This window comes from Malaya genurostris, chromosome 1 (assembly GCF_030247185.1).
Source record: "Malaya genurostris strain Urasoe2022 chromosome 1, Malgen_1.1, whole genome shotgun sequence".
Taxonomy (NCBI): domain Eukaryota; kingdom Metazoa; phylum Arthropoda; class Insecta; order Diptera; family Culicidae; genus Malaya; species Malaya genurostris.
In genome coordinates, this window is record NC_080570.1 from 10,309,527 (window position 1) to 10,321,995 (window position 12,469).

Consider the following 12,469-nt stretch of genomic DNA (forward strand, 5'->3'; position numbering starts at 1 on the left):
CTACACGCCGTTTACTATCGCTGTACGTTCATTCATTATAGCGGCAGGATCCTGATAGTCAAACGATGCATGTATGCGTGATGCAATCCAGGGGAAACGTTGCATTCACCGTTCCATCTCGTTTGCTCGTAGGAATAATGATGACAAGGATGAAAACACGGTAGCCTCCTTCCAACAGATAAGGTCCGTCAAAGTACCCATACAACTAAGCGCCGCACGCTTGTGTGAAAATGCAAATCAAGCAAACACCGGACTTTTGCTTTTTTTCAGTTCACTCCCGCTCGTCAGTCGGTGTCGCGAGAGAGCAAAGGGCAGTTTCGTGTAGACGTTGCGCGAAGAAAGTCGTCGTTTTCTTGTTGTCGGTTTTAGTTCAGTGTGACGTTTGCAAACTGTGCAGTGCAGTGGAAACCACTTGCATATTCGGCGAGAAAAAAAAAGAGAAAATCCTCGCAGATTTGCGATATCCCCTAGCTGGGCAATGATTTCCAGTAAAATTGTGGGCCTGGTTTGAAAGTTCCGCGTATGTTTTTCGATCTCTCCGAGTGTTCGGAACCGTGCCGTCGTAGGGTAGCATTCTCGAATTATTGATTTTTCTCAATTGTCACTTTTTAGCGGTTGTGTTCGTAGTGATTGAACTTGGCAAAGTTAATAGTGAAAATACCTGATCGGGAGTGAGGCAAACCACGGCCGCAAACAGCGGAGTGACCGTCGTCGTCTTCCTGCAGTGCCATCAATGTCGCAAGCAGTTTAGCTAGTGTTGTGTTAAAATATAGCGACCCCGGCAGGAAGTGGGTTGGTGAAAAAGAAAAAGAAAAAAAGTGATAAATTGCTGTCGGTGGAAGGTTAGTCCGAGGTAGTAAGCCCCCGGAACCTTGTCACCAGGGCGACTTGTGCATCTCGACTGAAATTCACCTCAAAACAATGGATTATTAACCATCGAATCTCAACGGGCAGGAAGTAATCTCCAATACGAGTTAAACGGAATATTCATCATGTGGATTCCAACGAACAACAAATACGGAGTCGGTAGGTGTTGTCCCGGGAAAACAAAAATCGATATTGTACAGCTTTCTCTCTCTAATCACACAGCAGTAGTGCTGGACCGGACGAAAGCTGCTTCTTGTCTGCTTCGAATGTTAGTCATAATGCACTTTCTTTGAGCAACGCTTATCAGTGCTCAGAAAATCAATGCATCGATTCTTTTTACTAGGGAGATACCATAAATCTTAGCAAATTTATTTCCTGACACTGGCTCAGTATAACAAAAAAAATCATAAGATAAGAGATCTATGCAGTGATAAAGATAATCTCGTCCTACGAAGAATTGAATAATTGATCAAGGAGTGGGATGGGATGGGAAGAGGACGAAAATGACGTCTTCGTCTTCGAGAATAACAACATCGAATGATATTGGGAAAATTGCATGATCGTTTTCTGTGAGTTGTGTTTGTTTCTCTGCATGTTCTCGACGCTCCGGCAGGGATGCCAGAATGTAGAACCGAATATGAGACATGAACCGTCAGAATGATTTTGTTTATAAACATCGTTCGGTCGATCGACTTTCTTTGAATCGTTTTCGATCATTTGTCGTTTCAATGTATGTTTTAACGAATAACAATATTGAAATTTATACAACAGATAATGTTAATCAGAAGGCTTACTTTTCGTTGTTCGAGTAACGATGGAGAGAATGCTTGCCGAATTAAAAATCGTGGCAAGTTCCGAAGCGACTATGTAACTCAATTTTGGGGTACATTATGTACGCAACTTTTGAAGTATTGTCCTGCGTTAGGGGAAACGTTCTCCCTTATTTCGTATTTATTTCTAGATTTCGTAGTTTTCTCTTCACTTTTTTGTTAAGATTATGGAAGTTTTAACCTTAAGGTCATTCGACTATTGGGACCAAAAGATATCTATAAGGCCAATGCGGAATTGGGAATCGAAACACAAGTCACGCCTTTTTTTTTAGAACGGCCAATAAGCCATCCATCAACATTCACTTTGAAGAGTAATTTCGAATGACTCGGCACTCGCTGAGAGTAAGTCATAATAGTAAACGGCAGAGAAAAGTTTTCTCTTTCGTCTGGTGTTAAATTTAATACTCTATCTTTCATAGCTCGCTTGCGATTTCTTTCGAAAGTAGAAGTTGACAGGTGGCTTATTGGCCGTTTAAAAAAAAACGCGTGAAGTGGACCCAGACTAGATTCGTTTCCATCTCAGATTTTCATTTGGCTATTCTCGGAATCATAATCTTCCGTATTCGTTCAAATTTGGTTGTGCGTCCGAAGGACCAGGGTCATTTCGTCGAAAGTCATTTCACCGAACGTCATTTCGCCGAAAGGGTCATTTCGTCGCTTTCTTCAATAGTTTTCATATCGTGATTGGATTTGATCTGAAATAAAGACAAAAATGATATGTTCACTCCCGTTCTGTTGAACTACAATTGTACTTCTGAAATAATCCAGAAAGACTTGAATGATTTATTTATTTTCTTTTTTATTTTATTTTTTTTCACAATCTTCAGAACGAAATTCCCAAGAAAACTTGTTAGAGTATCTACCCAAGTTCGGCTTTCAGTCTGATGTATGTTTTCGCAATCGTCTCGTAGTTATGTGTCGCTAGATTAACCAAATAACAGACGTTTTGTGATGTAGTGAAGTTGAAATGTAAATTTCATCATTTTCTTTTAAGTCATTCAGAATTAGAGCGAGTCTTATAAAATACAGAGCTTTATATACCCGATTGTTTAGAAAACGTGAATGGGTAATACTTTTTAGTTTGTTTTTAACGACATATAATTGGTTTTTCGAATATCATAAAACATTTTAAGAACGAAAAAATAGTCCATGAGAACTATCAAGTTCTGAACGAGTCTTGGAAACAAACTGTTTGGCCCATCTCTAGTGAACTTTGCAGACTTTCACTTCAGACACATTCAAACTTTGAACGCTTATATACAACATAGTCGCATTAAATATATTCTAACATACAATTCTATAATGCGAAATAACAGAAATAGTTCCTTATGATAATGATAGTGGCTCTGAAAAGTACTGTTTGTTTAATTTCAACCAAATAAGGTCGAGTGCGAAGTCAACAATATTCAGCAATTGTTCAAATTATTTCCCAACTTTTTTCGATGCGAACCAGATACATAACAATTTTTCCAACTGGCCAATTCTCACTGCAACTGGTCAACATACGACAATAAGATTAACCGATTGTAGACACAAGCTTCCTTCAAATATTCTCGTCACTACACGTTCAAGGGTGTATAAGGCGGGGCAAACGAGAGCAAACAGAAGTTTTTCATTGATTAATCTGGTTGTGTACTTACTTATTTCGAAGGAAGAACATAGCTTACATAGTTTTATCGAGATCGATTTGGACCCTTATAAAGACCGACTTGTTTAATTTTGACCAGGTGCACTAGGTCGAATACGAAGCTTCTGCTACTGTATAAAACCGTCACTTCTTCTGCATGAACGACACTAAAGGCTAAATGTCAAACCTGCACGGGCCTACGAAAAGTGTATGAAAGATTGAGTTTAGCTTTGGCATAGTGTTTATTGTTTCAGTAGGAGCATATTTTGAAGGAGAAAATGCAAATTTGGAATAAAATTCAAACTTGTGTGTTGTAAGTACAGAATTCGCCATCCGGCGAACAACCGGAACTTGGTTAAAGCCTAGTATGAATAAACGACATTATAAAAAAAAACCTTTTTTAATCCACCTAGTGGTGTAATGATGCCTTTCTCATATCACTTACATTTTCAAAAAAACATCACTAGAAGATTCTGACAAGAATTTTTGTTATAACTTGACTTAAATAAAAAATCAAATTAATAAAGATTTATATGTGGTAACTCCGCACACTATAGAAATTGAACAAAACACGCTATGTACTAGGCGGTGGGGTTTTCTTCTTCCGTACCAGCACGTACCGATGCATACCGGGTTTGCATCATTTTGTATGACAGGTTGAAAGTTTTGACACTCATCGCCCTATAATTTCGTAATCGGAAAACGGATCTGAATGAAATTGTACAGTATTTTTTAAGACATTGAGAGCTTTAATTTGAATCATGATTTCTGAAAATCAGTTTAATCGTTACTGAGAAATCTAAGTAGTTCCTTTTTTGTAGCTTTTCATCACTATCATTTTTCTTCTATCATTCTTCACTATATTTCTAGTAGTCCCAAAGTAGATTTATATATCCACTAACTAACAAGATCAATTTACCAGTAAATTTAATAAAAATTCGCATCTCGTTTTGCCATCACTTATGAAAAAATACTCATGAAAATTTTTCATTTATCGCGCTGTAATACCAGAACCGGAAGTCAGATCTGGATAAACTTTTAGGAGATTTTTTAAAGAATTTCATGACCTTTTGTTTACATCTTAAAAATTGAGTGCGCATTTTCTCAAAGATTTGCATATATTACCTTGTGATCCCGGAACTGGAAGTCGGATAAAGATAAAATTCAAAATGCAAGCTATGGAACCATAAGAGCTTTCATTTGAATCTGAGTTTGTGAAAATCGGTTCAGCCATCTCTGAGAAAATTGAGTGACATTATTTGTCACATACATACACACACAAACATTTTGTGATCTCGACGAGCTGAGTCAAATGGTATATGACACTCGGCCATCCGGATCTCCGTTCAAAAGTCGATTTTCACAGTGATTGCATAGCTTTTCTATATGAGAAAGGAAAAAAAATAATACAAAATCCGGATAGTTTTTGAGCAGAAGGTATAAACTCAATGAAATGTTTATAATGCAGGTCATATTGTATTTGAAATGTAGTTTTTGACAAAATCTAACAGTAGGAAAATCGTTGAAAAATCTTTTTTTTTTTAATAATTCGTATTTCATTCCCCATCAGTCTCAAATTTTAGATTTCATCGTGCATTAAATTATAATTTTGTATTCATCGGTTGAACAAAAATATATTTTTTATTACTTATTATTAATTTGGGTCGAATAAAAGACCTGAACAATTGCCGACTCGGCTCTAAGCGGAATGGTCTGAATCGCTAGGACATTGATCTAATCCATGACGAACATGAACTTAGCGGAGCACCTATCTTCGATTATAACGCTAATTGGAAAAAAGTATTGCGGTAATTTTGAATTTGTTTCTCATTTTTTTTATACTTTTGAGTCTTTCGCTAAGTTCGTATGAAGTTAACGAGGCACTCCTCCTAAATGAGCTTGAGAGTAAATCAAAACCCAGTGGCCAAATTGGTGTCAAAAATTAGCTCCATTAAAAAAAAAGCAGCGGGTGGGTATTGTCAGAGACATAACTGGTTGACGTGAATACGAATAAAACTGTTATGCTGCTTTCAGACTTCTGAATCGATGAAATTCCAAACTACTATAGCTAATTAGCAACTAATAAGCAAAAAATTATCCACTGAGTTTCTTCCATGCTTATTTAGGAGGGGTGAATCGATAACTTCATATAAACTTAACGAAGTACTCAAAAACTTAAAAAAAAATTGAGCATCAAATCTAAATTACCGTAACTAATTAGCAACAAACAATCCACTGGGTATCGATTTGTTTTCAAGTTTATTCGAAAGGGATGCTTCGTTAACTTCGTATAAACTTAACGAAGTACTCAAAAAAAAATTGAGCACCAAATCTAAATTACCGTAACTAATTAGCAACTAATAAGCAACAAACTATTTACATATTTGCGTTATTATCGACGAGAGATGCCTGGCTAAGGTCATACTCATGAATTTAATTTATTCCGCACCATTTATCTGGCATCCCTTGCTGAACGAATGACGACGACAACAACAGCAAGATTTATCAGCAGTAATTTTATACTCCTACAGCTAACGTCTTTTATGGCAGAAATAGAACCAGCGAACAGTGTGTGTGTGCTGGTATGTGTGATAAGAGCAATTCCGAACATATTCAGTGTAGTGTCAACAGAAACATTCGCCCTATCTATTAGCCTATCGTCAAACAGTAGTAGCAGCAGCACCGATCCTAGCCTGTTGACCTGCACACGATCGTGCGGGGATCTGATAATCCGCCGTCTGACAAAGGCATGCACCATAGGTGACGAAACACTGGTAGCTACACTACATGAGATCGAGTGGTTAGCTGCTTGACCGGGTACAAATATGCGATGCAAGAAACTGGACAAATTGCTCGGCTATTGGCTTGTTGTTTTGCTGATTCTCTTCTATCAGCGAATTCTTTGTAGTCGTTTTTTTTAGAAGAACTGTAGGGGCAGCAGCGAGAGAATGACGATGATGCATGATCTGCACTAAGTAAGATACATTATCTTCCTTTTTATAACTATAATCATTATTATCACTGTAAAGCTACTGACTGGGAGCAAAAATATGATACGGAACTGTTTGTGGGAAGCTGTCTTCGTACATGGTTCGTATTTCAGGCTCGAACATGAGTATCGTGATTATTCACAAATTATATAGCTTTTAAGCAATCATAAGTAATCATAATAGACACGCATTTAGCTACCCACTGGTGGGCATGGTCTTAGTTCAAACTTTCTGATTTTATATGTGCAGGAATGAAAATCGAACCCAAGTAGGCTACGCGATAGACGGTTGTCATCTTTGAATCGTTGCTTCGCACTGAAGCAGAACGTTAGTCACGTAAAAAGCTGCCCACATTTCCATCGCCAGCTTCAATACGATTAGGAATCAATCAGTTCCGTTCTCCGGAATTCAATGATTCATGCAACAGTTACACCCACAGCAGTTATAGTTGCAATTAGTCGAGATCGACGGCCTTCGGTTGAAATAAGTATCGGTAAGTTAATTAACTGGAACTTTGCATCTCCAGCTTTGCTACTACGGCAAATTTCCATCACAGGAATAGCAATTACCAAAATATTTGCTCTGGTCAATGGGTCAATACCACTAAACCGTTGGAAGTTTGCCAGCAACCGTTTCAATATCGGAGTAATTTCTGTTACCATCACCTAATTAATATCATTTTCCGGCATTCACACACACACACTCAAATCCCTCGGTTCCCTCGGTTCGAGCAGAGTCAAGGTTACCGGCAGACGCAATCCGGTCGAAAGCGAAACTGGGCGAAGGAATCTAAAAATACTGCGCGCTCCACACATGTGCCGGCAGTTTCACAAAACTATACACATCCTCATCACCGGAAAACCCCGCGCCGCGGTTTTGAAGTTCAAAAATCGCACCAAATCATTAAATCTAACCACGCACAACTTCGCGCCGTCGCTGCCGTGTCTGCCACATGCCTGCATACATGAATGCATGCAGCAGGTTCCAAGCAAGTTCCGAGCTGCAGTCGGGATGCCACAATCTGCTGCTGCTGCCAAACGCAGAGTCAAGCTTGAAAGTGGAAGTCGCGTAACAACAATGTGTTGGAAGGAAGAATAACAAATTGCCGCATCCGGAAGAGGACGAACTTCGGAGTTTCGATGATTGTTGAATTTATGCTTCGCGTCGTAAGTGGCGGTGCTGAGCGAAGAAGGGATTAGAAAATGTATGTTAATTATGGATCATCTATTGAAAAAACTAGAAGAAACTAATTTAGATACATTGCAGAATAGGTAAGAAAAACGTGCTTAATCCACCTAGCAGTGAGATGATACCTTTTTTATCAATCCGCATGTGTTTTTTGCATGAATATTTTTCGGTATTTCAGTTTTCATGACATTATTCTTATGTCAGTCGTTTTAAGTGGCAATTTGAGATTTTAATCACTCATTACTCTGTAATGTCGAAACTGTAAATCGGATCGAATTTGAAACTAAAAGTGAAACAATCGATTAAACATTCCATGATATGTCAAAGTAATTTTCACTTTAGAGTTTAGGGTAATTTAAAGTACTTCCAGAGCCGATATTCAGGAACCAGCATAACCCAAACCGATTCGTATGGCCATATGACGAATAAATTGCAATAGTTTTTAGTCCAACTTTAAAGCTTTTCGGGATTGTCATTGTCTATATCACTTTGGGGGTCAAAGGTGCACGACATCCTGGAAGGAGCGACAAATATCATATCTTACTGTTTGTATCGGCAGTTTGATTGACTTAGCTCTGGTCGTCACAAGCCCCGACCTCATGCCTACACGGTGTCAAATGATGACTGGTGACTCCTGTTTTTAGCAGAATGAGGAGGTGCGGAGTATTAGCAAGCGGTGGGACAGAGTGCAACTGTTGATAAGGAACTAACATCTTACTATAGATGTCTCGATTATCAACCCACTTTGTGACTGTTGCTAATATTCTTAACGTGGGAAGTGTGCAACATGTAAACTTTTATTAACAAAATTATAAATTTTGTATTATTAATAGTAACTATCCTATTGCCCTGAGCTTAGGATGATAAACTACAGGGCGCGTACCCTGCTTGGCGGATGAGGGTGGGAGTCAATTTACACTTCGTGTTGACCAAGTCGGATCATACCGAGATCGATCGTTCGCTTAAAACGGTAAAACGAATTTATTATATCATCTGTATTTATCACAGAGTTGACATGACTGATACTGCTTGAAATTGACAATGGGCCATTGGGTTGTTTCAGGCATTACTGATGCAATTGGGATGCTTATTCACCCCGGCTCTGTGTTCTGTTCGAGTCGGATTGTTTCGATCGGGTGTGAAGTTTTGCGTTCTGTAGCTCGATCGAGTTCTCCATACAAAGGCATAACTCGATCGAATTACAGAGTGCAGGTTTTTACATTCGTTTGACGGGGTCCGACTCGATCGGGATGCAGAATGGGGGTGATTAATATATCACATTCGTCCGGAACAGGTGAATTAAATTCAAAAAGTGGACTTATTATTATCAGAGATGCCAGAAAAAAATTTCAAATATCTTCAGACAGCGTTGCAAAAGTCTGTATATCTGAAAACAAATCTGCTGTTAGCAAATATTGCAGAAATTTCTCTATGATGTATAACTAAACGAACTTGGAAAAAAGGTCGCGACAATTTTAAAAGTCTGTAAAATTTGCAGATTTACAGACATATCTGCGGTTCTGGCATCTCTGATCAGGAATAGGAGCGGATTGACATCTTATGAACTGTTGGGGAAGTTTCAAACCTTCCGATCCGGTTCGATATCGGTACTGATGTTATACAGGTTGCATTGACGGCGAAACTGATCAGGGCAGGTGTGAAGACATTTTAAGCAATCGTGCCATTGTGTACATACTGTGGCTTCCCTGGACAATCTGGTGTTGAATGCGCATCCTTACCTTGCATCATATGATCCAACAGACTTACTAACACCTGACTTTATTTTATCTTATTTCATTTCATGGTGGGGGCGCAATGAAACGAGAATGTTGAAATAAGGAACTGTCATCGAAGGCCTAAGAGCAAGGAAATTTTAGGAAGAAGAACCCTGGGGCGTCTCCAGAGAACGACGAAAAGGTGGTAACTGAGTGATAACTTGACCTTTGTTAAGCTGAGGTAAGGTGGGGAGAGAGGGGTAAGTGCACTATTGTTTTTAATGTCACTTTATTATTATTACCATTATTATTATTATTGTTATTATTGTAATTATTATTATTGTTCCGTACGCTTTATTTTCAGCCACAAAGACAGTAGTTAGTAGTAGTTAGTAAACTTCTAAATGCTATATTTCCCTATTTATCTCCACTATCCCTAACCTAATGTATCTGAAACCAGTGGGACTCAGAGCAGCGCCTGCTGGTGGAGGAAGCCGGTGTGCTATACGGTCTAGTGCATATCAACGGTCAGGCTTTAGTAGGCTCACAGCCAGCTTGAAGTGAACCTCACTCAAGCAGATGGGCGGACACGGTCTGCCAGGTTGTGGGCTGATAAATTACAATTACAATTACAACTTTAAAGCTTTTCGGGATTGTCATTGTCTATATCACTTTGAATTTTAAAAATTCATCATCCTACAATTCGAGAATCGGAAGTCAGAATTGGATAAAATAGGATTTATTTTTTTTTATTAAGTTTATTAAGGACCTTTCAACTATTGTCTTTCGGGTCCTGGATTTATTTTAATTTGAACTTTTGTTTCTGAAATTCGATTAGGCTTTTTTTTGAGAAACGATTTGATACTGGAACCGGAATTCTAAAATCGGCATGGCCGAAGTCAGATAAATTCACCTGAGAAGCTGTATAGTTTACATTTGTTTCAAAATGTATGAAAATTAATGTAGACATCTTTGAGGAATCGTAGTGCGAATTAAATTTTTGGGTGCCTTACGAAATTAAATGTTTGGGTGCCTTTATTTGGTTATCGAGTATCCAAATCTGCTAACCCGATAAACCTGATTAATTTATGTGAAATAGACAGTTTTATACTAATCACCCTGTATTTCAAAACCGAAAGTTGGATTTGACTGAAAACAAGATGTTTTATAGAATCTTAAAACTTTTTATTTCGGTCAGCCATCTACGAGAAAAATGAGTTACACAGTTTTAATTTCGTTTCATCCTGTAGTTCCGGAACCAGGGGTCGGAACCAAACATAATTCAGGAACTTTGTTTGGGAGTATACGACTTTTCATATGAATCTGAGTTTGTAGAAAACGGTTGAGTCATCTCCGAAAAAAATTGAGTGAAATTATTTGTCACACACGCATTTGCTGATCTCGACGAACTGATTCGAATGGTATATGGCTGTTATGTTCTTCCAGCATTCCAGCATCAATATAAGTAAGAAATTGCTTTCAACTCGAAAATTCTGCCATCATCTGGTTTACATATGTCATATTCGAACGATTATGTTGCCAAAGAAAACGAACCGTGCTAAAATCGATCCGAGGCAAAATATCATGCTGTACACAGTATTTTGGTATTACACAATATTACTTAGAAACAAATGTATGTAACAGTATAAAAAATCGTGTTTTATGTTGCTCCCAAGCATTTCTTTGCCAGACAGCGCTCAAAACTTTTACTGCTGAAATAGGGGAAAAAGTCGCTTACACAAAAATTTCGATATCTCCGTTAAAAATGGACGGATTTTAACAATCTATGGCTTGTTGGATAGGTATTACCGTGCGGAATCTAAGTCTGAAAATATATTCTGTTTTCAAGGTCAAGTGTGACAGATACTGTCAAAAAACTAAAAAAATTTGACATAAAACTTCGCATAACTCAAAAAGTAAACATCCCATCCCAAAACCATTCAATAGCGTTCTGGGTGACGGGGAGACCTTTCATTTGCGACTAGTTTGATCAAAATCGGTCCAGCCATCTCTGAGATCTCGACCTCTTAGTTGACAACACACATACAGACACAGACACACACACACACACACACACACACACACACACACACACACACACACACACACACACACACACACGGACATTTGCTCAGTTCGTCGAGCTGAATCGATTGATATATGACATTCGGCCCTCTGGGCCTCGGAAAAATTTTCTAAAGTTTAAGCGAATTCTATACCTATTTTTTATATTTATATAAAAAGGTAAAAAATCTCAAGGTCGGATTCTGTGTATTGTCTTGAAATCGCGAAAAATTCATGAGTACGCTATTAGGTTTTACATGAATATTACATAACCTCATAAAATGCGCCGCATGAACATCGTTTGACAGCTATCAGTGATTCGTTTACATGTTCATTCCGTAGCAGTCCATTCTGTTCATGTTATTTTAGTACCATTCCATTGTGTTCCTTGTCATTCCCGTGCAAACAAACCACCGATAACTGTCAACTATGTCATTGGTGCTTTCGTCAGCACTGACTCGGATAATCAACGTGAAATGCATTGTGCACGCATGCAGCCCCAGTCTGCTGCAAACTTTCTATTTCAAATTCTGAATATAAGTTCAACAGTTTCATTGAACAAAATAAATAATCTAGCGAAAAGCATTAGCAAGATACTTTTAGCATGTAATAAACTTATCTCGAAACAGGAATATTTTTTTTTAATTCAAACAACAACCAAAACCATTAAGGTTCTTCTAATGGCTGGCCACTAGGGTGGGACAAGGTTGTATGGGAAAAAATATTTTCTCGCTCCACCAAACTTTTCGTGTTCGTTTTGGGTCCCATAGAAACTATGTAAAATTTTAGCTCGATAGGAGAAACTAATTTTCGCGCCCGCGGTTCAAAGTTTGTATGGGATTTAGTATGGGAAAACTAACTTTTAACAAAAAAATCATCTGGAGGTCACCCTATATACTCAAAAAATCAGCGGGCATATAATTTTTGTAGGAAATTTAATGAGGAAGAAAACCTTCGAAGACTGTAACATAATCCGACATATGTGAAAAATGTTATTAAAGAAAAACCGACACAAGGTCCGAACGATGGCTCATTCCTTAATGTATCTAGCACCACTGCTGCTAGTGGTGGTAATGTGAGTTTGCTTTCTTTTATTATGCTACAACGGTTGATCTGAGTTGTTTGATGTCTTCACAATAGTTGCTCGGTGTAGTTTGAAGATTTTTTTAAACTTAAAAACCATGTTCC

At 38.1% G+C, this 12,469-nt stretch overlaps 1 protein-coding gene across 3 annotated transcripts in view; it reads left to right on the plus strand.

Annotated features, from left to right (window-relative positions):
- Positions 1–298: 298 nt before the first annotated feature.
- Positions 299–12,469, plus strand: part of LOC131432179 (dedicator of cytokinesis protein 3) — a 91,798-nt gene continuing 79,627 nt past the window's right edge. The window contains exons 1-2 of one of the 3 annotated variants that reach the window (XM_058598301.1): positions 299–520; positions 613–1,026. In XM_058598301.1, coding sequence (XP_058454284.1) covers positions 993–1,026 — 34 coding nt within the window. In that variant the 5' untranslated portion in view covers positions 299–520; positions 613–992. Of the gene's footprint in view, positions 1,027–12,469 lie in introns of all 3 variants that reach the window. The other 2 variants (XM_058598310.1, XM_058598319.1) reach the window with 2 other exon arrangements.